Source organism: Gallinula chloropus (assembly GCF_964237585.1).
Source record: "Gallinula chloropus genome assembly, chromosome: 5".
NCBI lineage: Eukaryota > Metazoa > Chordata > Aves > Gruiformes > Rallidae > Gallinula > Gallinula chloropus.
The window spans coordinates 2,015,020-2,040,838 of NC_140090.1; the positions used below are offsets into that span (position 1 = coordinate 2,015,020).

The 25,819-nt window shown below is 50.2% G+C and overlaps 2 protein-coding genes across 2 annotated transcripts; both read left to right on the plus strand.

Moving 5' to 3' along the window:
• Nucleotides 1-3,205: 3,205 nt before the first annotated feature.
• Nucleotides 3,206-17,084, plus strand: NMI (N-myc and STAT interactor). The gene is made up of 10 exons (XM_084265099.1): nucleotides 3,206-3,318; nucleotides 5,399-5,449; nucleotides 7,292-7,372; nucleotides 7,672-7,797; nucleotides 8,988-9,095; nucleotides 10,716-10,878; nucleotides 11,541-11,650; nucleotides 12,180-12,366; nucleotides 13,010-13,116; nucleotides 15,100-17,084. The coding sequence occupies exons 2-10, from the start codon at nucleotides 5,405-5,407 to the stop codon at nucleotides 15,286-15,288; spliced, it is 1,116 nt and encodes a 371-aa protein (XP_084121225.1). The 5' UTR covers nucleotides 3,206-3,318; nucleotides 5,399-5,404; the 3' UTR covers nucleotides 15,289-17,084.
• A 2,491-nt stretch (nucleotides 17,085-19,575) lies between these two features.
• On the plus strand, nucleotides 19,576-21,764 carry RBM43 (RNA binding motif protein 43; the record flags this gene model as incomplete). The annotated part of the gene is made up of 4 exons (XM_084265661.1): nucleotides 19,576-19,611; nucleotides 19,975-20,173; nucleotides 20,792-20,886; nucleotides 20,968-21,764. The coding sequence occupies 4 exons, from the start codon at nucleotides 19,576-19,578 to the stop codon at nucleotides 21,706-21,708; spliced, it is 1,071 nt and encodes a 356-aa protein (XP_084121787.1). The 3' UTR covers nucleotides 21,709-21,764.
• Between the last annotated feature and the right edge of the window lie 4,055 nt (nucleotides 21,765-25,819).

Here is a 25,819-nt window from a genome sequence, read left to right on the forward strand (position 1 = left end):
AGAACAGCCTGCCACTCTGACATTTAAATCTGAAATCTGATGTACTTAGGTCATAACATAATCACCTCCTCCTCCCTGGCTACTCCAGCTAAACCTCTCCCTTTTTTACTCATCTCATTAGTAACCAACTTTGTGTTTATAAAGCAATAGTAAACATAGTTATCCATTGTCAAGGCAGAAAATAATAATAAGAAGAAAAATCTCAAATACAGGGTCACAGCTTCATCCACGTATCTTAAGAACCAGAGAAGAAGGTTTGAAACTGCCATAATAATTACCCCATGGGTAAAACTCCCACTGAATTCAGTGGCACAAGGTGATTGCCATCCAAGCAGGATGCAGTCCAAGATTCCCTTTGTATAGCAAATGAAAGCAAAAGCTCTGCAAACCTTGCTCTGGCTGCTCTTGCTCCGGCCTCCTCATGTGCATGTGCAGAATCCAACCAGTTTCACTGCAATGCTTCATTGCTGTACATCTCCTCCTGCTTTTCTCTGAAAGCAGAGGTCCACATCTGCCTAGTGACAAAGTCAGCTTCCACTCTTTCTCCAACTATTGCCAATATTTTTGAGGATTAATTTCCTTCTCAGTCAGTGCTGGTTGACTGCTAACCATACAAAAAGCTTTGGCCAAGGAGTACAAGTCTGTTTGCAGTTGTGAGGGCAACATTTAAAAGATCAGCCAGCTTGGTTTGAAAGGAAACCTGCAAGCAATATACTTTCTTAATTTCCCTTGGTCTAGGACACTGGCACTGCCCAAATTTTGTTTGTGACTGCAATGCATCTATTATGAGTATCTATACAGATAGTAAGTCTTGAGTTCAAACTGCTTGGCTACATTCTTGGATGCATTGCCTGAATCCAAGAGGTATTAGTGAAAGATGAGTGTGGTACTTACTTCTCTTTCACCCACCCACGCTTAAGCTTGGGTACCTGCTGCCTGACAGCTCCCTCCGTGAGAAGTCCATCCTGTCCTAGCAGCGCACTCTGCCAGCTTCCTCAGGATCCATGAGACTCTTTCCTTTAGTTACCTACAGGAAGAAGGATCATTCAGCAACCAAAGCCTTTTACCCTCCCCTTCAAGGAGGAGCCAGTGCTTTCTCTTCCTCCAACTGATCATCCTGGAAACAGAAGCTTTTCTTTCCCCAGAGAAGCTGTTCCCAGAAATCTCTAGAAAATGAGTGCCCACTGGCTAACACAACAAATATTTGCAACTACAAGTCACTCCACACCAGTCCACATTTCATGACTTCTCCAGGCTGACTTCCATGCGTGCTGAGCTATCCTCCCCTTTGTTCCCTGGGCTGGCAGGAGCAGTTGTGGCCACAGATCTGGGAACTGATCTGGGCAAAGACGGGGCTTTATTTTTTTGGGGGGGTTGGGGGGGAGTGGTGAGGGGGGTTGTATAGGAGGTAGTTGTCAGATCCATACTCCAGTCCAACTCACAAAGCACACACCATTGATCTGAGGGTACAGAATCATGATTATATATGTAGTGTAGTATAATTATGGGGAGCAGCTCTTGCTCAGCTAGGTAATTACGTGGAACGGCTTGTGAAGGAGAAGGGGAGTCTTTTTGTTTTTCTTTTCCATAGCAAAGGGATTACTCTGAAGGCCTTGTACTATCTCAAGGAGAAGATAATAGAGGGAGAACTCGAGGATGGAATAATGTCCATCCCGTTACCTCCTTATTAAAGAAAACAGGTGGCTGATAAAGGACAGGAATTGTGTTCGTAGACCTCCTTACTGGAGGAAAATGGATAGTTAACAAGGCCATAAATTAGTTCAGACTAATGAGAACACTGCAAGCTTGCAAGATCAGCACATTCCAGGCGAGAGGTGAAAAGTGCATCGTGAGGAGGACCCGGGGCCTTCCTCCCAAGGACCACCAAAGACCCCTGCCCACAGTTTTTGGAAGAAACTGCCCAATTGCAAAGGACTGATAAGCTGATTAGCAGAAGCGAGAGTAGGCGGGGTTAGGTAATGAATATGTATAGGTGTTAATTGAATATTCATTGTCTCATTGTATAAATATGGGACGGTTTTGTTACTCCAGGTGTGCACGTGTGTGGTGGAGCGATGCCCTGTGCATCTGCGTGCAATAAACATACCTACTGTATAACTTTTGAGTTACAGAGTCTATTTCCGTACGTCACCATGGCCAGTCAAAGCACTTGAAAAACCTCAGAGACCTTAAGCATTGCCCTGGAATGACGTTGGCATTGCCTACAGACTGCCCATCAGTGACTTTGTTGCCCAACTCTAGGTGCACCTGCCATGGCTCATTTTTAGGAATCTATATTTGAAGGGTTTATAAACCAACCAGGTTCCTCTGGGACGGAGGATGAAGCCTTCTGCTCAATGAGGGATGGCTGCCACCCCCTGCCCCAGGGACCCCTCTCATCCCCTGCCCCATGGTGATGGAAAAGAGCTGTGTGGCCACCACCTGCCCTTTGGTTTTCCAGACTTTTTCCATCTTTTTTATAGTTTTTAGCATGAGGTGCCTCCATTAGCAAAGGGTCCTTCTGTTGCCAGTTGTTTTACACCTTTTGCAGCACCCTAGTAAAAACAGATGGCCTTACGATGCACACACACAACCCCACATAACGTGGTTTACAGCAAACAAACAAACAAAATTACCAAAAATGAGCTTGACAACACCGAGTCTTGGTCACTTTACTTCACAGAAAGATCCAGAGGCCAAACCAGAAGCTTCCAGCCAAGAGATGGGCGAAAAGGAGGTGAGGCGGCAGGGAGGGCGGGCATGGCCGCCATGAAGGCTTTGTGCCCCCGGCCGCCATGAAGGCTTCGTGCCCCCTTGAAGACACAGCACTGAGCTTTCCCAGCTCTCCCCACCTCTTCTGGGTTTTTACTCGTGTTCCTTAGGCCGTTATATGCGGGTGCTGCCCGCGGGCTGCTTCCCAGGGACGCCTCAGGGCATGAGCTGAGGGGTGGCGGGACCAGGCTTCCCGCTCCTGCCCCTCAGGGGTGAAGGGGGCCGGCAAGGCGGCAAGGTCCCGCCGCGCTGCCCCGCGCTGAGGAGGCAGGGAGGGCCGGTGTCACCTTCCTCCACGTAATTTCGAGGAAGAGGAGCGGCACCGCCCGGGTTGGGACCCGGGGCCGGTCACCCCGTCGCTGTGGCAGGGCCGAGGGGTGTGGAAGGGCCGCCAGCCCCTCCTCCGCCAGCGGGAAAGCGAAAGCGAAAGCCGGCCGGGGCAGCGGAGGGGCGGCGGGGAGCCCGGCGCCAGGCTAAGGACTGTCACCGTGGGGAGAGGGCGCGGCGCGGCCGGCTGCCTCCGCGGGGACCCTCGGCTGCCGTCAGGTGTGTGAGCCCCGGCTCGCGTCCTCAGCGGCCCGGGGGTGCGCCGGGATCCCGCCGGTGCTGGCCCTTCCCGAGCAGCGAGCCTCGGGCTCTTCCTGGCGCTCAGTTACCGCGGCCTTCCTTCCGCGGGGACTTCATGGGCTGGGAGCGGCCTCCCCGCACCGGAGAGGGTGGCTGGGCCCGGCTCCCAGGGCCTGCCCACGGAGGAGAGGGGCAGGCTCAGGCGGTTGGGGTGCTGGAGCTTCGAGCGCGGCCGTGAGCCGTGTTGTCGGCCCCTCAGACCGCAGGGGGAGGCATGGCGGCAGGGCGGGGTCGGGCCTCAGCTGCTGCCGGGCTGTCCCGTCAGGGAGCCAAACTGGTTTGCAGTTGTTCTTTTGCCTTCCTGAACCGGTAAATGTTGGTTACTTAACGCAAACCAGAAAGGGATTCCCGCATCGTTCCCCGGAGGTGGCCTCAGTGCCGAGCCTCCTTGGTGAATGCAGCAGGGATGGTGCTGTGGGGTTAAAACCCAGCTCAGCCTTCCCAGGTGAGAGCCTCAGAGACGCCCAGCCTGGTCAGGACGCTGGGCTGCTGGCCACCAGCACCTTCAGAGCTGATAGATGCAGGGCTGCCTCCTACCAGCACCTTCAGAGCTGATAGATGCAGGGCTGCCTCCCACCAGTGCCTTCAGAGCTGATAGATGCAGGGCTGCCTCCCACCAGTGCCTTCAGAGCTGATAGACACAGGGCTGCTGGCCACCAGTGCCTTCAGAGCTGATAGATGCAGGGCTGCCTCCTACCAGCACCTTCAGAGCTGATAGATGCAGGGCTGCCTCCCACCAGTGCCTTCAGAGCTGATAGATGCAGAGCTGCCTCCCACCAGTGCCTTCAGAGCTGATAGACACCCATCCTGCAAAGCCCTGGTGCTGCCCCAGCATCCCCGGGCTGGCTTGGCTGGAGAACCCGTCCGTGGGTCCCTGGCCTGTGAGCTTGTCTAAAGGCCTTTTGAGCCGCCTCCGCTTGGTGTTGTGGCAACAGGTGATTCACTGAAACACAATAACGCTGAATAGATTGGTGTAGATGCAGCTTGAGACAACATCACTTTACTTTGTGGATTCTAAGAGTAGATGTGGTTTGGATTTCAGTAGAATGTGGCTGTGACCGTGTGGGCTGTTTCGTGAGGGCGGCTACAACACTGAGCCAGAACAGTGCAACGGCCTTGAAGCTAGAGAAGGTGAAGATGGGGACTCATAAACAATGACCAATTCAGAGACACAGTACATCTTGTTTTCAGCAAAAAGGGGTTCCTAACTAGTTTGTGCAGGAATGGGGCTTTGAGCTCAGGAATGTGGTTTGGTAACTGTGGAGAAAACCGTAAAGAGCATGTGCTGAGAGAGAGGAAGACGTCCAGCCTTCATCCCTGAAGCCCAGCTGAAGACCCCCTGAGTGTCACAGAGCATGCTCTATCTGGGAGGAGTTAAATGTAAATGGCTTCTTAGAAATAATTTGCACAACCTTGCCTTTTCTTGGAAATTATAATGAACATGTAGAGTCAATCTGTATAAATATGAGAAATGTGGCTTCAGTGGGTGCACACACTGGGAGGAGCCATCCCCTGTGTGCCCAGCACTGCAGTAGAGGACCCCTGCTTCAGAGTCACCAAGGCTACTGAGGTTTGATTCCGGCTTCTGAGGCACCACAAGTTACAGATTTTATGTTATCCTCTGTGTGAAGGAAGGCTTTTTGTTTGTGTCAAGCAGGTTTAGGGGCTTATATCTTTTAAGGCCAGAGCATACAGGATGTTATCCACCTGTGCAATGGTACAAAAGTAACATAAAGGTTATTTTTAATAAGTTACAGGACTGAAAAATTAACTTATGTGATGTAGAGTTCTTCACATACCTCTGTCTTTTATGTTTGGTAGGAAGGAGGCTGCAGATACCCCATATATATCACTTTTGCTTGTAAAGAGATGCAACACTTACGTTTAAAAATTCATCTAGCCCTACACAGCTTCTGCAGTTCCCTCCAGGTATTCCATTCTGCTGCAAAGGAAACCCTAGTACACACAATGTTGTCATTTTTTTCTCCTGTTTCCTCAGATCTCAATGGATTTGAGAAGTGCCCCTCAGTCTTTGAAAGAGGATGGGTTTGTAAGTATTTCCTCATGTGTTACCTGGAAAAACCTTGGGTTTAACAGTAGGATCTCTGAATGAAGGTTTGTGCTTGGATGATGCTTCTGAAAGCCCTTATCTCACCTTCTGCCATCCTTTAAGATTTGGGATGTTCCTCTTTCCTGGGGGAAGAGTGCCATACCAAAGTGTCTGCAGATGCTGTAAGAATCTCCCTGTCCTGCCTCTCTTGCTCATCTGCCTCTGTGCAGGGGAATTTCCTTTTCCCTGGTGCCTCCCTTGATTCAGCTCATGCACTGTGGCAAGGAGTTTGGATGGGACTTTCCCTGGAATTTCTTGTGTTTTCCATTTTTCTTTCTTTCAGGGTGAAAGCTGTTGTCTTAGATCATTTTTCAGCAAGACCCAGGCATGCTTTCTTATCAGCTTCCAGCTCTGGCACGTGCATCCTTCTGCCTTCCTGCACTCTCAGTCCCATGACTGAAGGAACTCTTCTCTGTTTTGAAGTTATACTCAGATGGGGATTTCCCTCTTGCTTAATAGGCATTTGGAACTGGACAAAGTAGTGGGAAAAATGATCTTATTTTACTGTTTTTAGGAAATACCTAGCATTACCACAACAGCTGACAAGGTTATCCACTCTAGACCTTTCCAGGCCTAAACTTCATGGTCCCCATTCAAGTTTTATGTAATCTTAAGTAACAGGGAGGGATTGTTTCAGCAGGTCTCTTTGGATTATTCTTTTCTGCAGAATATTGCAGCCATAGAAACAAAACAGAGCAGAGGAGATTGTCTCTCTTCTTGGGCTCCTTCCAGTTGTAGTTTCCCCGTGCTGGCTGCCCTGAAGTACTTCAACTCAGTGGTGCTTTTATCACCTTCCTCCTGCTTGATGTTAGTTCTGCTGTCCAACCTCCCTGAGCTTGGAAGCATCCCATTTTGAAATGGGTTTTTTTCCCCATTAAGCCTGGATATTGTATTTTTTGTATGTTCTCTTAGAGGGGCTGCTGAGAAAGCATAGAGATGAAGGTGTGTGGTTTGAGGGGCTTATTTCCCTGTGGAAGAACTGAGAGGTCACTCTCTTTTGTTCTTGATCAAAATACCAGCCTGGGAATATTTTCAGTGGGATAGTTGGTAAATAATGATTACTGACCAGGATCCATTTTCTTTGGGTTTTGTCCTGTCCAGCCATTAAAATAGTATCAGTGATTTGGCCTGAGTGTCTAAAAGCATTTTTAAAAGATCACCTGGAATATGTTGTCCTCTGGCATGCAGATTCTAAAGAGATTTAATTGTGAAACGTAACTGGTGTCTCAAAGTGTTTGACTTGTGGCATCTCTTGGCTGCATAATGGGAGACAATCAGCCTTCCAGTCCCTGAAGGGAGCAGAGGAACAGGAGGGGAATCAGCTTGTTAAAGGGCAGAGACTGGCAGGACAAGGGGGATGGAGTGAAGCTGGAGGAGGGAAGGGGGGCTGGAAGGGGCTGCCCAGAGAGGGGTGGGTGCCCCGTCCCTGGGGGTGTTCAAGGCCAGGTTGGCTGGGGCCCTGGGCAACCTTGTGTAGCTCCAGGCCTGGAGGTTGGTGTCCCTGCCTGTGGCAGGGGGTTGGAGCTCTGTGACCCTTGGGGTCCCTCCCAACCCAGACCAGTCTGTGACTCTGATTCTATGACTGGGTGGGCACACGGGCAAAATCCCTTGGACTTTGGTTACTGGACATGCATTGAAAGCTCCTGTGGCAAAAAGCTTCATCCAACTCATGAGGGTTTGGGGGTTTTTTTAATTATTTTGAAGGCTCGTTTGAATTGTTTGGTGTGTCTTTATTGCCTAATGGAGGGGAAAACCTCTGTGTGCCTCTTCTTTTCCCTCTAGAATTTGGTAGCCCTTACTGACCCTTTTGACATGTCAACTTGTGAGATGGAAAAACTTAAAGAAGAACTGAAGATGTGGAAGGCAAGTTCTGCAAAGAGCACAGAGTCGTGGGAATTAGATGAAAGATACTTGAAGACCTTGATTCCATTCTTCTAAACCCGAATCAGCTCTCCCCCAGTTCTAGCATGCTTTTATAACCTGCTTCCTGCTCTTCAGCAGGACTTGCTTGTATTGATCTCACTGGTAACTGTGCTTGTGAGACTAAGAGAAATATTGATCCAAAGTGTTAAAAATAAGTAACACAAAGGGCTTACTTAAGGTTTTGTTTGATGCTGTAGAAGAAGAAAAATGACTTAAAAATCTCTCTTTTTACTATCCAGGAACGAGTTGCAAAAGCTGAACAAAAAAAAGCTGACCACCTTCTCTCTAAATTAAGAGCTGAAAATGAGTATGATCAAGTAGAGGAGGAGCTGACAAAGCAAAAGGTCATTCAAAAGAACTTTGAGGTATGGAGAAGGCTTACTCATAGCTGTTAGTGTCTGGAGGTGTTGATTAGAGAAATGCTTCCTTTCAGTTTAAACAGCTTTACAGGTTTCCAGACTGTATGACTAGAATGCTCAGGTCATAATTCTTCAGAGGCAGAGGAAGAACCATTTGTATGGAAGGTGAAGGCTGGCAGAAGCAGTCTTCCTCTTCCAAGATTCTCTTCTAGCAGATGAGTTCCACTTTTGGGTGATGCAGATAAAAGCAGGTGAATTGATTCCCCTGCTTTGTCAACTCCCTTTGCTGACTGAACACAAGCCAGCAGACTGGCCAGGAAGGCCAAGGGCATCCTGGCTTGTGTCAGACACAGCGTGGCCAGCAGGTCTGGGGAGGGGACTGTGCCCCTGGACTGGGCACTGGTGAGGCTGCACCTGGAGTGCTGGGTCCAGTTCTGGGCTCCTCAGCATCAGAAGGACAGGGAGGTCCTGGAGTGAGTCCAGAGAAGGGCAACCAGGCTGGGGAAGGGGCTGGAGGGCAAATCCTCTGAGGAGCAGCTGAGGGAGCTGGGGGTGTTGAGCCTGGAGAAGAGGAGGCTGAGGGGAGACCTTCTCCCCACCTCCCCTGCCCTGCCAGGAGGGTGCAGAGAGGTGGGCGATGGTCTCTGCAGCCAGGGGACAGGAGATGGGACAAGGGGCAATGGGCTCAAGCTGCCCCAGGGCAGGGTCAGCTCAGCTGGGAGGGCAAAGTTCTTCCCTGGCAGAGTTGTGGGGCTGTGGCACAGGCTGCCCAGGGAGGGGCTGAGTCCCCAGCCCTGGGGGTGTTTAACAGAGGGGAGATGAGGTGCTCAGGGATCTGGGTCAGCACAGGACAGGGACGGTTGGACTTGATGGTCTGAAAGGGCTTTTCCAACCTGGTCCCTCTGTGATTCTGTATTTCACATCTGTGGAAAGTGCTGTGTGATTTATGGTCACCACAAAACACTGATTCCTCCTTTCAAAAAACCTTCTTACTGTAACTTACTTTGAAACTGCTCCTCAGTGAGTGCATTTCCCTTGCAGATAGTTGGAGCTCTACAAACCCTGTATCCTGCATGGCTGTGGGGTGGAACAATTAGAAGTTGAAGCCAGTTCTAAAGCACACAGATTCTGCTGAAACACCTTTTTCTCTTCTATGTGTTTCATTTTGTGTTTTCTGCTCTTTTTTTGGGCTGCAGAGAGAACTCAACACACTACACCAAGTAAATGCTGAGCTGAAGAGAGACATCCAAAAGCTCCAAGAAGAGCTCACAGTGTGTAGCCCAGGGCTTTCCCAGGTTGGGCTGGTAAGGTTTGAATTATTTTGCAGTTTGTCTTTTGGAAGGGCACATTTTAATTCCATCAGCTCTAGATCACTGGGGCCAGCTGAGCATTTGAACCTCTATTATAGATTTCAGTATAAAATACAGCTTGCTGGTTTATTTCCTTGGGTTATATGACAAGATAATGGGAGGAAGGCTGAGGACATGGAAACAAATACAAGTATGTGACATACTGAAAATGTGAGAAGAATGAAGAAAAGCATAAAATTATTAAATAGAAGCCACCAGAATAAAAAATACACATAGTATTAGTAATTTTCAAGTATTCTCCTTTTATATTTCTTGGGCAAGAGGATGGAAGAAAGGGAATATTTCCATTGTATGGCAAATATACCTTATTTTTTTGCCTATTCTGGTTTGATTATAGTCTCTCTCATGTTATTCCAAATCAGAAATTACTCCATTTGCAGCCAGATAAATATCAGTGATGCTAAATGGATATAAACTCAGGATCCCAAGTGCCTTTTGGTGAAACTGCTGGAGATTCTGAGGTGCTCAGAAACTGGAACTTCCCTTGTGGAAATCTCAGCTTTTAAGAACTGGTTTTCATTCTGAACTGGGACCAAACCAAGTATCTTGGGGAATTTACAGTAAAATGAAAACTGTGGTTGTTTTTCCTTTATACAGAGATTGAGACTTGGTATCTGAGTGTTAAAAACCTTGTTTATTGTTAATGCTATTACAGAATTAGCTCTAGCTGCCTAAATTTCATTTCTAGTTGTAGGAGGTGTCAATTAAATCCAAGCAGTCACTAGAGAGGGCAAGGCTTCTCACACAGGAGGTCTGGTGTGAACTGGGGTTCCTCCCAGTTACCTTCAGGAGGAATGTTTCTCTTTCCATGGGCAGCAGAAGCAATGGAAGGAAAGGGGGCTCACAGATAAGATCCTAACTTTGAGGATAGGTGCCTGGAATGCTTTAATTACTCTTTAATTATTTTATCTTGACACAGTTTTCTTCCACACAGGGTTTTCTTTGGAAATAGTCGTGGATGTGAGTGAAAAGGGTTATCTGGAACTCCCACAAGTCTATCAAATCAGCTTGTCCTACCCAAACCTTCTCATGAGCTGGTTTAATCTGTCCTGGCTGTGAAACACTGGGATATTCCTGCCTGTTTTATTAAGGTGGCAACACACATGGCTGATTGTCAGCAGACTTCCCATTGCTGTACAGCAAAAATAATTAGGCAAAATTAATTGGCAACACAAATGACTCTGAACCTTGAGTTTAGCAGATTTTAGCTACCAAAAGACACCACTTCCACAGGGGGAAATCCCTCTGGACTTCAGTTGAATTTTTACTGAATAAGGTCAAGTTTAAGTTCAAAATTAATCTAAAGGGGGGGAAAGAAAGTGAAAAAACCCCACCTCACTGACAAAAATCCCAGGAACAGACAAGTACAACTAGTCAGGTTAGTTAGAAGAGTTCTACTTGTTCTACCAGCCATGACTTCAACCTGCTTGACTGTTAAACTTCAGAGACCCAAGACCTATGTAGCACTTCAAGGAAAAACTACTGTTCATTTTCCCATTCTGCAATAAATGTCAGAAATGTTTCTTTTTCCTTCTCTTGATTCTAAAATACCAGATTAAAAAAAAGGTGGCAGAAAAGAAGGTGAAGTTCAGCCACATGGCAGACCTGAAGCACACCTACCCAGATACAAATACTCACTGTGTGTTTGGTGTAACTGCAAAAATCCCATTCAGGCTGAATCCAAACCATACACTGATTACTTTTGAAGATGAAGAAGGTAGGATGCATATTTCAAACACAAATTAATGCCTCTGATGTATTTCATTGCCAAAGGGAAAAGATTTATGTAGTCATTTGGGGGGGGGGGAGGGAACCAACCCCCAACAACAGCCCAAGAAAGAACATGTGGAGAACCTTTCCCTGTTGCACCAGTCAGGAGGAAAACACCCTTCCAAGCACTCTGCTTGTTTGTGTTGGATCACCAGGTCTCTGCTCTCAGCTAACACAAACAATACCTGGTGTTTGCAATTGGGAATATCTTTCTACATCACAGGGCATTGCCAAGAATGGTTTCAAATGTTCTGGCAGGAGAATTTGATTGTTTTCCTTGCTCTGGGCAGTCCCTTACTCTGACAGCAGTTATGTTGGGTGTGCATAAAGATTTGGCAACATGAAGATTCTATACTGTTCTAAAGATAGTATAATATAAAGATAGTATGATGTAATATCTAAAGATAGTGTGATGTTTTACCTGTTGTCTATAACTGGGGAGATTTTACAGCTGTAGACATGGAGAGTGGGATCTGGTTGCCCAACTGTTATTTATTTCTCTTCCCTTGATGCAAAACATGATCTTGCTTAAGAGACTGGGGAATAGTTTTGGGCTTAAAATGGTCAAACAAGGCTTTTCAGATCTGAAAACTTGTGATTTGTCCTTAGTTGCCCAGAGACTGACACGAATAGGCAAGCACACTGTGAGCCTGGATGCCAACAAAACAGTGGATGTGAGCGTGAAGCCTTTGACACTTGAAATGGGATTCAAATTTGAGGTAAGCCTGAGGGAGCTGGGCTGGGTCAGCCTGGAGAAGAGAAGGCTGTGGGGGGACCTTATTGCAGCCTCCCAGTCCCTGAAGGGAGCAGAGGAACAGGAGGGGAATCAGCTTGTTAAAGGGCAGAGACTGGCAGGACAAGGGGATGGAGTGAAGCTGGAGGAGGGAAGGGGGAGAGGAGAGATTGGGGGGAAGTTCTTTGCAGAGAGAGTGGTGAGGGGCTGGAAGGGGCTGCCCAGAGAGGGGGTGGGTGCCCCATCCCTGGGGGTGTTCAAGGCCAGGTTGGCTGGGGCCCTGGGCAACCTTGTGTAGCTCCAGGCCTGGAGGTTGATGTCCCTGCCTGTGGCAGGGGGTTGGAGCTCTGTGCTCCTTGGGGTCCCTTCCAACCCAGACCAGTCTGGGATTCTGTGGTTCTATGAAATAGGAAACTGTGAAGGATAGGAACATGCAGGACTTAAAAAGCTTTAGGTTCACTTTTTTTGGGGTGTTTTCAGTCACAGAGGTCACAACAAACCCCTCTCTTTTTTAGCTCCATGTGGTTATTTCTGGAAGGAAGATCAGCGTTTCGGATATACCTCAGCTGCCCATTCATGAGGACTGGATGAGAGACAAGTTAGAGCTGAATTTCTGCAAACTTGCACAGGGAGGAGCAGTAGAAAACGTGACCTATAACAGTCAGCTCAGAACAGCTGCTGTTACCTTCCTCAGGCCTGGAGGTACAGTATGGAATCCTTTGTTAGTGAGATGTGCAGGACACACTGCCCATTCTCTGTTCCATCCCATATAACATTCTGTGTTAACTCAACCACAGAACAAAGCAAATTCTTCCCAAGGAGAGTTAAGTAGATGAGGAAAAGATGTGGGTTCACCCACACATCTGTAAATCAGTATTTCAGCATATCCCTTTTTGACCTGATACACAGATTGTGAGCTTTATTTCTTCCTTAACTTTGTCTAACCCCTATTTTTCCTTGGCATTGCCAGGCACTTACATTGCAAAAAGAAACTTGGGGAAAATGTGTTTGATTTTAGCTCTTCTTTCATGACAATGAAGTTAGAGAGGCATTCAGATTGCCCAACTGGATGAAATCCTCTGAAGATCAGTGGAGCCACATCCATTTCGAGCAGCTGCTTTAGATTTACTGCAGAAGGGTTTTTGTGGGTATTGGATGATTTTGCTTTTTATCTTCTGGAAATGGCAAATAAACTTCTGGTGAGCTGGATCTGAAGAAGCTGCAAGCGTGCTATCATACACTAGTTCCTAAACCCATGAAAAAAAAACCCTAGTCTGTTCTTTGATATGCTTACAAGATGCATTTCAGGTTGTATTACTCCTCTTTTTCTCCTTCTCCATTACAGTGACCAACAGCTTTGTGAGATGTACCAAATACCCCTTCCTTGTGAATGGAGAGCGCCATATGCTTTCTGTGTACCCACACTTCACTGTACATATGGAAAAGTTTCAGGTAAAAGAATCCAATCTGGGCTAAGCCATAAATAGAAAAAATATGTGGGCAATAGGAGGTGCAGGCAGAAGTTTCAGTTCTGAGGACTGCAGAAGCTTTTGTCTCATGCACTTTGTGAAACTTAATCGCAGGCACGAGCCTGCAACAAGCTGCTCTGCTGATGATCTTATGACTGGCAGTGTGAGGCAGAGAGGCAGGTCCTTCTCTGTCAGGCAGAGAAGGACCTGGGGGTGTTGGGTGACTGGAGGCTGAACATGAGCCAGCAGTGTGCCCAGGTGGCCAGAAAAGCCAATGGCATCCTGGCTTGTGTCAGAAATAGTGTGGCCAGCAGGTCTGGGGAGGGGATTGTGCCCCTGGACTGGGCACTGGTGAGGCTGCAGCTCGAGTGCTGGGTCCAGTTCTGGGCTCCTCAGCATCAGAAGGACATGGAGGTCCTGGAGCGAGTGCAGAGAAGGGCAACCAGGCTGGGGAAGGGGCTGGAGGGCAAATCCTCTGAGGAGCAGCTGAGGGAGCTGGGGGTGTTGAGCCTGGAGAAGAGGAGGCTGAGGGGAGCCCTTCTCCCCACCTCCCCTGCCCTGCCAGGAGGGTGCAGAGAGGTGGGCGATGGTCTCTGCAGCCAGGGGACAGGAGCTGGGACAAGGGGCAATGGGCTCAAGCTGCCCCAGGGCAGGGTCAGCTCAGCTGGGAGGGCAAAGTTCTTCCCTGGCAGAGTTGTGGGGCTGTGGCACAGGCTGCCCAGGGAGGGGGCTGAGTCCCCAGCCCTGGGGGTGTTTAACAGAGGGGAGATGAGGTGCTCAGGGATCTGGGTCAGCACAGGACAGGGACGGTTGGACTTAATGGTCTGAAAGGGCTTTTCCAACCTGGTGATGCTGTGATTCTGTGAAAGCTGTAATTTATTTGAGAGGGGTGTGTGCACATGCCTTTCCTCAATCAAATTATATCATTACTTCCCATCATGCCGGTGCCAGACAGGAGGCAAATTCTGAACTGGTTGTGAACTGGGTTAATCACAGACACGATGCTTTTCCCAGTCATGAAGCACTGTGGTACTGGTCCCTGATGAGGGGCCTCGTTGAATGTCTCAGCAGCGACCTTGGTTGTTCTGTGCAACACGTGCTCATTCAGCTTTTCCTTCCTGCATTCATTCATTTAACCCAAATAATGACTTCTTTTCCTGTAACTCTAGCCTGCTTGCTCATCATATTCTCACTGAAACTGTCACAGAATCACAGGGGTTGGAAGGGACCCCCAGAGCCCATGGGGTCCAACCCCCTGCCAAAGCAGGGTCCCTAGGACAGGGCTGGAATCTCTCCAGAGAAGGAGACTCCACACCCCCTGGGCAGCCTGTCCCAGGGCTCCCTCACCCTCACTGGGAAGAAGTTCTTCCCCACATTGGGGGGGAACTCCCTGTGCTCCAACTTGAGCCCATCGCCCCTTGTCCTGTCCCCACAGACACTGAGCAGAGGCTGCCCATGGCCCCTGTGTCCCACCCTTCAGCTCTTGATCCCCATTGATCAGATCCCCTCTCAGGCTGTTTCTCTCCAGGCTGAGCAGCCCCAGCTCCCTCAGCCTTTCCTCCCAGGGGAGATGCTCCAGGCCCTTCAGCATCTCTGTCCCTCCTCTGGACTCTCTCCAGGAGATCCCTGTCCTTTACTTTGTGTGAATAGATTGTAATCAAGTCACTATTGTGGCAGTAATCAGGCCTTTGTAATTAAAGCATTGACTGGAGTGTGTGTGTGAGATAGGACAGCAGTCATTGCAGGTGAGTATCCATCATGTGTTGGTGTGTGTTTTATGGGGTGCTGCTCTCTAGAGTCATGGGGGCTCCCCAGATCCAGGGTGTGTGTGCACGAAGGAGCGTGGGGCACACTGGTTGAGGAGCCTGTCTGTGTGGCTGATGGAACTGGTGGCAATTGTCTGTTCCAGTGGATATACACACAGTAGCTGATGTGTAACACAAGTTTGTTTCTCTTCCCTCCATAGCTCTACTCTGGGATTTCTAAGAAGACCATTCTGCTGAAAGGAATTAAAGAGATAGAAGATGATGAGGAAAACGTCCAGGACATGATTGAAATTCATTTTCAAAGGCCTACTAATGGTGGGGGGGAAATAGAGAAAATCAAGTATGTGTCCAAAGGAGTCACGTGGGTTTGCTTTGAGGAGGATGTTTAGAATGCCATGTAGGAAACCTGTTGACTGAACTCATGAAGTTCTGACTTGCTGCTTCATCAGAGGCATAGAAATTGTGCTTTAATTGTTCTGAGATCTCTCCTTGCAAAAGAGGAACTACCTGTCTCTCTGATTCCTGCAACAGCACAGACCCTGCATAGAAATTCAGTAAAGCTCACTGCTTGGCATTCCAGGTGTTCCTGATTCAAGTCACAGAAAAAGAAAAGAAACTCAATCTAGGATTGCTTCCTGCAAGGATGCAGGTTCTGCATCTCCCCAGCGTTAGATGAACCTGTTCCTTCTTACACCTTGCCTACAAAAGCTGAGTGTGTTCCCAAGGGGCAGCATCTTCACCCACCTGCTTCTGCTCAGTGCTGTGGCTTCTGCAGATGGCTCATGAGGTGTGGCTGTGTGGGAGCAGTGAGAAGCTCCAGGTTTTAAATCCATCAGAACTCCAGGCAAACACCTAAAAACAATTGCCCTGTAATTCATACAATCCATGTTGTTTGAGTAGGGAAAGAGACAGGTGTACTCAGGACACTGCACCTTGCCATAGCTGTCCAGAGGCCGTTACTGCTCCTTCTCCTGGGAGCTGCTGCAAACTCTACCAAGCTTCTGATAGCCTGGTTTGCTTCTTGGTTTTAATATTTGCTGCAATAATTAGCTTTTTACTCATTTTTCTTCATGATTTTGCTTCCTGTGAAATGCTACGGGCAAGAACTGAGATGATCCTTTATCTAGAATCTCTCTACCTGTCTTTGCAACAATCCTGAGGCAACAGTGTGATGCTGAACGCTGGGCCAGAGGTGTCTGTGTGGGTGGGAGTGACTGGCCAGGCTCTGTGAGGGCGTGCAGAGGGACAGCTGCAAAAAGGCAGAGAAGAATTTAGAGCATCTCACCCTTCCATTTCTCTTTTTAAAAGCTCTTTGAGTTAGAATGGAAGAGCAGAGTCAGGGCTTCTTTTCCAAGGAGGGATGTTTCTCCTTTTCTGCTGTGGTCCTTTCTGTTTGCTGCCCTTGGGGACCTGAAATAATTTGGGAACAGTAATCTGAACTTCAAAGCAGCGTGGGTCTCACGTTGGAAATAACTTGTTTCCATAGTGTTTCACCTCTCAGCATGCAGCAAAAGGGACAGTGCACCCAGCTAGTGCAAGAAGAGCAGCACAGATACACCCCAGGTATTACTATTCCAGAGATACCATTGAGAGGCAGTGGAACATAGGGAGGGTACAAGGCTGCCTGCCCTTGGCTGATGTTGAATGTACTGTCAGGGGAGATACATGGGGCTGTAGCACCTCTTGCTGTTTAGTGCATGCAAAGGCCTGGATTGATTACCTGGCAATTGTGAAACAGTCATGAAGGAAAAGTAGTTGCATTGGAGTATTTAGGGGGAATTTGCATCTCCAGAATGCCTTGAAATGTTAGGAGCAAATTCCTTAAAAGAGGAGGAAAACCTGATGTAGGTGAAGGAAAAGGTCATGAATTTTAACCACACCTCACTGGTTTATGCTGCCAAGTCTTTTTTAAAGGGAACAATAAAGACATTCTGATAATTATGACTGTGTGGGAGGAGTGAGAAGCTCCAGGTTTTAAATCCATAAAACCAAGATGAGATTTTAAGTGACACTGTAGGACAATCAGTGTTTGGAAATGGCTCTGTTTTTTTCTCTGATTAATTGATGATGCTGAGTAAATTTTAAAGCAATAGTGATGCCACAGAAAGGCTGGGAAACAGTTTTAATGATGAAAAGCAGGAATGCAGAATGTATGTGGTGTTTCTATAAATGGCAATACACTTTTTCCTACCTGCCTGAGTGCAGTTTCCTTTGCCTGGGGGTCGGAAGGAGGGTGGTGACTGTTCAGACCTGTAACTGCACACAAGCACTGCGCATTGTCAGAGATGTGGCTTCTGCCATGAGCCAAACTGCAGGGGTGAGTCAGTCAGACAGCCCTGGTGTGGGAGCAGACAGACAGACAGCCCTGGTGTGGGAGCAGACAGACAGACGGACCTGCTGTGGGACCAGCCAGTGGGACAGCACTGCTGTGGGAGCAGACAGACAGTCAGACAGCCCTGGTGTGGGAGCAGACAGACAGCCCTGGTGTGGGACCAGTCAGTGGGACAGCACTGGTGTGGGAGCAGACAGACAGCCCTGGTGAGGAAGCAGACAGACAGACAGCCCTGGTGAGGGAGCAGACAGACAGACAGCCCTGGTGTGGGAGCAGACAGCCCTGGTGTGGGAGCGGACAGACAGACAGCCCTGGTGTGGGAGCAGACAGACAGACAGCCCTGGTGTGGGAGCAGACAGACAGACAGCCCTGGTGAGGGAGCAGCCAGCCCTGGACAGGGACCCTCAGGATGCTGCTGTGTCCCTGCAGCTGCAGTACAGCCGCCCCGGGGTTGCCGTGTCCGTGCCGGTGCCGTTGCCTCGCCCGGCGGGCAGCTGGCCCGTCCCGTCCCGCCCCGCCTGAGGAGACGCCGGGACGGGGGTGCCGGAGGTGGGGCAGGGCCGGGGCAGCGCCGGGGGAGGCCGGGCAGTTCCCGCCGCTTCCCGCCGACACCGGGGCCCGGCGGCCTCTCCAGCCTCCCCGCGGCGGGAGGCGGCGCGGAGCAGCTCCCGGGCCCCGCTTGTTTCTCTTTCGCTTTCCCCGGCGGGCCGGGGCTTCCCGCGGGGGAGGCGCCGCCCTCCGCCCGCGGAGCCGGAGGCTGGCGGAAGCCCTGAGCCGGCGGAGCGACGGCCACGGCAATGGCAAGTGCCTGCGGGGCAGAGGGGAGGCTGGGCCGGGCGAAGCGTGGAGCCGGGGCTGCGGGGGGAGGTCCGGGAAGGGCCCGGGAGCCGCGGCTGGCGGAGAGCCGGGTTCTTCCTGCGGGCCCGTCCCGCCCCCGCAGCCCCCGCAGCGCGGCGCGTCCCGGGCCCGCGGGCTGGGGGCAGGAGCGGCCTTCGCCCGCCCCGCTGTTCGGGGGCTCGGGGGTTGCCAGTGGCGGGGGGGGGGAGGCGAAGGGAACGGGAGCGCCGTGTCGGCCCCTCGCTGCGGAGTTACGGGCTGCGGGGCCAGCGGCCTGCGGTCCCGGCCCGCCAGGCAGGGGTAGCAGTGGGCCTGGTGTCCCTTCCCCTCCCGGCACTGATGCTCCGGGCGTGTAATCGCGGTGGGAACCGGTGCTGAGTTCTCCCGGTCCCCTCGAGGCGTGGGAGCGGATGTCCCGGGAAGCGGGAGGCCTGTCTCGCTCAGCGCCAGCGCCCCGCGATGCTCAGCGCCCCGCGGAGCCCAGCGCCGGAGCCCAGAGCCCCCGGAGCCCAGCGCTGGAGCCCAGAGCCCCCGGAGCCCAGCGCCGGCCCCACTCCTCCGCCTCGCTCTTCTGCCCCATCGCTGCCGCTCCACCTTTCTCTTCAGCAGCAGGCACCGGGCCCAGGCTTGGCTTCCCGGAGGTTCAGCACAGGTCGTGTTCTTGGGGCGGGGGGTGTTTCTCCTGCCCCCAGTAGCAGGCGTGGGTACCGCTCCAGATACCAGCTGGCGCGGTGCGAGGGGGCATCTGGCAGCCGAGTGCTCGGGCACAGGCTGCCTGAAGCACGGGAGACCCCTCCATCCACCTCAGAAACACCCCGTTTGTATTCTCTCGGTGTCGCCTCGTTAGCACAGAGACTGGCTTTGGCAGGGACGTTACCACCGACATAATTGCCTGATACAATTAAACCTCCCGGCTCTTTAAATGTGATGGGTGATCAACAACAACAACAACAAAAGGTCCCACGTCTTTATGAATGAAAAGCTCACAGGGTCGCGTTGAATCCGTCTCCAGACACGGTGGTGGTCTGCGAGGCCTTGGACACCTCAGCCGAGCATTTGTCCCCAGCAGCACATGCTGTGGGCTTTTGTAGCCAGCCCTCGTGTTTCATGCACCCCGGGGTCCAGAAGAAACCTTGTTAAGAGGAGTCTAAAGGATTTGAATGGAGCGACTGGCCCTGGGTGCAGTCGCTCTGGAGCTGCTGGTGGTTTGTTCCTGGGAATGCTGCCGTGCAGACATGGGAATAACTTTCTGTCTTCCAAGAAAGCCAGCAAACTGCTAGAAAATTTCCTCAGGGTTCCACCATCTGCAGTGATTCTGCTGCGATAGTCAGAGGGAAATACTCCTGCTTACCCCTGTGCAATGAGAATGGAAAGAGAATACCCTCTTCTCAACCAGCCAGGGATGCAAAATCCTGTTTAGGATGGGTTTTGTGTCTGCAGCACTGGGAGGTGTGTCTCTGGTGTGTGTAGTTCCTTGTTCTGCTCCCAGCGAGTCCCAGGCGGTGGGATGATGTTCTTCCCATTGGAGAAGGTTATCCATTCAGTAAGTGGGGAGGGGGGAGCCACAGCACAGCCCTGATGAATGGAACACGGTCTGAACCAGAGCCCCCACCCCAAAAGGACAATCCTTGCTGAGCACTACATGCAATTAAAGTTTTCCTTTCTCCTCAGCTTTTGAAACATCCATATCAGTGTGCTGCTGGGGCTGTCCTTGGAGAAGCCGTTACGTTTAGCTCTGGTTTCCAGGGCTCTCAGGAAAGAGAAGGGGGTGAATCGCACTTGTCAGGCCATTTTTTCCTGGGAAGAGGTTCCCTGTGGAGCTGCAGGTGATCAGGGTGAAGATGGGCAACCTCTGCAGCGGGTCTCTGCTTCCCTTGCGTTAACAGCGTGCCGTGTCTCTCTGCAGGCAACGGGACAAGCTGCCAGATCAGCAAGGACAGTTGTCATCACCGGTATTCCAGATGGCCTTCTGCACGATGACGTCATGGCTGACATATTGATCATCCATTTCCAAATGTCAAAGAATAACGGGGGAGATGTGGAAGAGGTCCTGTATCCAACAACGGAGAAAGGAGTTGCCTATGTAACTTTTGAAGATCAAGAAGGTATTTATATTAATAACCTAACTACAGCCCAAAGGATGAGCCCTAGAACATTAATCCCAAACCTGGGAGATGAACACCTCTCTCTTCATCAGTCACAGTTTTAGGACCATATTTCTGTTCAGTGAGAGGCTTTGTGCAGAGCATTAATTATGTTTGTTTTTAGGAATAAACTTATCCCACACATAAGGGACATGATATTTGTAGCCAGGTCTTTGAGAATTAATCTCTGCTGGCTGATGTTCTGAGAAGATGGGCTTCTGTCTGTCTGTCTCTCTCTCTCTCTGAACAATTCTGACTAATACATAAAATATCAGGTGAGAGTGTTGAATCACCTGTGTGTGTGTACGTGTGGGGAATGGATGGGGAAGGCATTGGGAGAAAAACACCCATGAAGTGTTCCACCATCAGGCTGGCAACGACGCAGCCCAGGGAGGTTGTGGAGTCTCCTTCTCTGGAGAGATTCCAGCCCCGTCTGGACACCGCCCTGTGTGCCCTGTCCTAGGGACCCTGCTTGGGCAGGGGGTTGGACCCCATGGGCTCTGGGGGTCCCTCTCAACCCCTGTGATTCTGTGATTCTGTACCTGGCTGTGCAGCAAATGAATCTGGCTTTCTCTTTAGTTGTAGAGAGTGTTCTAAAGAAGGAGGAACATCGGCTGGAGGACAGGAGGTTGTCAGGATACTACCCGCTGACAGTGACCCGTTACAGCGAAAACGTAAGCTCCTCCCTCCTTCACCTGGCTGTGCTTCCTCTGCTGTGTTAACCACCACTTGACTTCTCTCATTCCAAATCCTAGGTGTTCAGCTCCGTCACGTCTCTCCTCAATATGTCAGTTTTCAAAGATCAGTTTGTTTTAGAAGATCTGATACAGGAGCTTAAGAAGACGCGCGCAGCTTTGAGCTTTGGCCCTCTGCAGTCCAACGGGTGTATTTCTGTTCAAGGGTCATTTCCAGAGATGAAGTCTCTGAGAGATTTTCTCGTACTAAAAGCAAAATCCCTGCCAGCGAAGGACAAAAGAGAAGAAAGTCAGTCCAGCCAGAGACCAAAGAGGAGGCTGCAGCAGCACAGACCTGCCGTGGAGACGCGTCATTTTGTCCGTGATGCCACTGGGGAGCAGCAGGTGGTTGTTGTTGACACTGACATCTACCGCTACATGAAGCACTTCCACCCTGGGACATTCCAGGGGAGCAGTGATGTTGTCATTACTGACGTCACCGACGGCGACGTGACCACCATCACTATTGAGAAGGCTGGAAGTAGGTCTGATGCTGGGCAGGTATTGAGAGCCAAGGAGAGAATCGAAAACCAGAGTTCCAGGCTCCTTAACACTCTCCGTAAAGAGAGGCTCCAGTTCAAGGAGCACGTCAGAGCCCAGAAGCACAAGTACTCGCAGGCCTGCGAGAGCCTGAAACGCCGGTACCGCTCTGTTCTGGTCATCCCGTACGACACCCACATCGACGTCATAGGAGACTCGGAGATGTTTAGATTCACAGAAGAGCTGAGGAAAAAAGCCCAGGGGCTCTTTCAAAGCAGGTAGAAATCCCCCTGTTCGTGCTCTTTGCGCCGTGGGAGAAGCTTCTCATGCGGCCTGTACTGGTGCAACCCGCGCGCCTCAGAGTTGCGGCACGTTTCTCCTACTCACAGGTTTCTCCCACTCTCCCCGTTTCTCCTGCTCACAGGTTTCTCCCACTCTCCCCGTTTCTCCTGCTCACAGGTTTCTCCCACTCGCCACGTTTCTCCTACTCACAGGTTTCTCACTCTCCACATTTCTCCTACTCAGGTTTCTCCCACTCTCCACGTTTCTCCTACTCACAGGTTTCTCCCACTCTCCACGTTTCTCCTACTCACAGGTTTCTCACTCTCCACATTTCTCCTACTCAGGTTTCCCCCACTCTCCACGTTTCTCCTACTCACAGGTTTCTCCCACTCTTCCACATTTCTCCTACTCACAGGTTTCTCCCGCTCTCCACGTTTCTCTTACTCACAGGTTTCTCCCGCTCTCCACGTTTCTCCTACTCACAGGTTTCTCCCACTCTCCACATTTCTCCTACTCAGGTTTCTCCCACTCTCCACGTTTCTCCTACTCACAGGTTTCTCCCACTCTCCACATTTCTCCTACTCACAGGTTTCTCACTCTCCACATTTCTCCTACTCAGGTTTCTCCCGCTCTCCACGTTTCTCCTACTCACAGGTTTCTCCCACTCTCCACATTTCTCCTACTCACAGGTTTCTCACTCTCCACATTTCTCCTACTCAGGTTTCTCCCACTCTCCACATTTCTCCTACTCACAGGTTTCTCCCACTCTCCACATTTCTCCTACTCACAGGTTTCTCCCACTCTCCCCGTTTCTCCTACTCACAGGTTTCTCCCACTCTCCACATTTCTCCTACTCACAGGTTTCTCACTCTCCACATTTCTCCTACTCAGGTTTCTCCCGCTCTCCACGTTTCTCCTACTCACAGGTTTCTCCCACTCTCCACATTTCTCCTACTCACAGGTTTCTCACTCTCCACATTTCTCCTACTCAGGTTTCTCCCACTCTCCACATTTCTCCTACTCACAGGTTTCTCCCACTCTCCACATTTCTCCTACTCACAGGTTTCTCCCACTCTCCCCGTTTCTCCTACTCACAGGTTTCTCCCACTCTCCACATTTCTCCTACTCACAGGTTTCTCACTCTCCACATTTCTCCTACTCAGGTTTCTCCCACTCTCCACATTTCTCCTACTCACAGGCTGGGAGGTCTGCGTGTGAGGGGTGAACGAGTCCGTTCCCCCCCCTGCAAATAGCAAATTTATGTTTAGAACAGGAAACAAATGACTCTGTATCCCTCAGGAGATCAGAGTCCGTAGAAATTAGGCCTCTTTTGTCCAGATACAGCCACTTCCTCTCGTTAGCTGCGTTCTGGGTGCTCATTCTGTCTTGCACAGGATGGGAAAGGAGGATTTTTGAGAGCATTAGCATGGGAAGTTGGATGGCCGAGGCTGGGTGAGCCAACCTGAGGTAAATGTGGTGTTGGGTTAGGTTTCTCTGTGCCAGGAGCTGGCTGCTGAGAACAGGAGGGGTGGCCTTGTTCTGCTGTCTCTCTCTGCAAGGAGGCAGTTCTCATCTCTGGCATGCACAAAGCAGGTAGAGCTTTGGGACCTGAGAAAGACCTGAGAAGGTGGCATTGGAAGTTCCTGACAGTAGAAAACAAGCAAGTTGGTTTTCACAGGAGTGATAATGTTTGGTTTCCGAGGAAGCATCCCTTGGCAGAATGTAATTTAGATGTGAAAACACATCCAGAGCTTTGATATGAAAACCTTGGGGCGTGTAAAGCTTTGAATCACATGCTGTTTATGCAGCTCTCACACCCAGTGCAGTCACAGAGCAGTTCTTCTGCTTCGAGTCGTCGCCTGTTTCAGATGCCTGGAACAGCAGCAATCTTTTCTTTTCTGTGGAAAACTGATGACTTGCTGTAATTAAGAACAGAATCATAGAATCCCAGACTGGTCTGGGTTGGGAGGGACCCCAAGGGTCACAGAGCTCCAACCCCCTGCCACAGGCAGGGACACCAACCTCCAGGCCTGGAGCTACACAAGGGTGCCCAGGGCCCCAGCCAACCTGGCCTTGAACACCCCCAGGGATGGGGCACCCACCCCCTCTCTGGGCAGCCCCTTCCAGCCCCTCACCACTCTCTCTGCAAAGAACCACCCCTCTGCTGATGGAGCCCAGGATCCCATCGCCCTTCCCAGCTGCAAGAGCCACTGCTGGCTCGGGGGAAGTTTCTCCTCCCCCATGACCCCCAGGTCCTTCTCATCAGGGCTGCTCTCCAGCAGCTCTTCTCCCAGGCTGTGTCTATGGCTGGGATTCCTCTGGCCCCTCACACTCCCCAGTGTTGAACCTCATGAGGTTCACCTGGGCCCACCTTTCCAGCCTGTCAAGACCCCTCTGGATGGTTTCCTTTCCTTCTGTTGTGCCAACCACACCACTCAGAAACACCCACTTCAGTAATACATTTTGGTTGTTTTTTAGGCCAGAGCTAGAGGTTTCTGCCACCTTTATTAGAGCTGGACAGTCCAGCAAGGGCTTAGTCAAACTTAGAATTAAGTTGAATGCTGCAGATCTCATTTCCCTTTCGTTAGGAGCCGCACCCATGCCCAGAGACGGTCAGGTTTTGATGTGTGTGCAGTTAAAAAACATCCTCATGCATATTGTTTTCACTTCAGAGGTCTGTAGAATACCTGTTTATGTCAGTCTTGCCCTTCACTTTCATTCCTGGGGCTAAATGTTTGCAGTGAGAACTGAAATCTTGTTACAGAATTCCATCTTGGCAAAACATTAGATCAAACTAGTCCCCAGGAACACAACAATTGAGGTGTTTCTCTGTTTTTTTCTGAAGATGAACTTTTTCTGTATCCATTACGAGGGGCTGAGTGCCCATCCCAACACCAGCTTTTTATAAAACCACTTCAGAAAAGCACTTTCATTACCAGTCTCTCCGGAATACTGTGTCAAAGCGCACAGAGTGCTGGCTCTTTTGCTTTACATGCAGGATGAGTTTCATGTTTTTATGCTATTAAATAGTTATTCACAATATTGTGTCCGTGTTCTTTAAACCAACCCCCAGACTTCTGGTTGAAAGCCCAGACCTGAAGCCTGAGAAATGCTTCAGGCGTTCTCTTGTCACGACTGATTATCCATTGCAATTATGCTAATGAAAGATGAAGCTGTTAAACCAGTGTCAGTGAAATAACCTGTCAGAGTGGGGAAATCAGGAGCTTAAGTACTTTGCTGAACAGGGGGGGTGTGTGGATGATTTAAAGGCTTCATCTCTTCCAAGTTCCCCGTGGCCAGGAGGTTCACCAAGGGGGTCAGAGATGGGGCTGACCGTGGATGCCCAGAGTCCAGCCCTGGAAGAGCCCCTGGTCTGCACCCTGCAGAGCACAGCCAGACCCTCCAGCCCCAGGGCTGGTCTGGGGGGTCCCCACAGAGCTGGAGCAAAGATGGGAAGTTTTTCAACTCTGTAAAAACAAACTCCTCTCTGAAGGATAATCCCTTAATGCAATTAGTGCTCTTGTCTAGCGGCCAGGTTGGTTTCCCTTCTCTTTTCTGAGGAGCCTCAGTTTTTTCCAATTCATAGCAGTAATATTTCCTGTTCGCTTCAATAACCATCCAGGGAAGGCTGGTAAACCAGTGGCACTGGTGTTGGTTTGAATCCTGACTGGTTACTACTGGCTGAGTGTCACTTTTGAGTCATGTGTGACTGGTACAGGTGTCATTTAGGCCTCAGGGCCTAGCAAGGCCTTCGTTTTCACTGCCTGATCTTCAGTCGAAGCCTGAAAACCACCTGAGCAGAACAGCTGAGTCTGAACTTGAGTAAAATCTTGTGAACTCTGTGAGTAAAATGCTGCTGTTGAATCCTGGTTCAGGGTTGTAGAGGCTCCTCTTTGGATTCACTCGCCCAGCACCCCTTTGCCACTGAGAGCCAGGGCCCTGTGCCCCCCCAGCCAGCACTGTCTCCTTGTTCCCTGGTGCTCACCCAGCTGCTGTCTCTGCTCTCACACCCAGAATGTCATGGAGCAAAAAAGCAGCTTTGCCTTGGCTGTTTGGTGTTTATGGAGTGCCTAGTAAATGCTGTTAGTAAATGGTCACTATTGTTACTCTC

Coding starts and splice junctions, on each gene's coding strand:
- NMI (XM_084265099.1), top strand. CDS start 5,405: ATGGATTTGAGAAGTGCCCCTCAGTCTTTGAAAGAGGATGGGTTT. Junction 7,798..8,987: donor TCATTCAAAAGAACTTTGAG/GTATGGAGAAGG, acceptor TTTGGGCTGCAG/AGAGAACTCAACACACTACA. Junction 12,367..13,009: donor TACCTTCCTCAGGCCTGGAG/GTACAGTATGGA, acceptor TCTCCATTACAG/TGACCAACAGCTTTGTGAGA.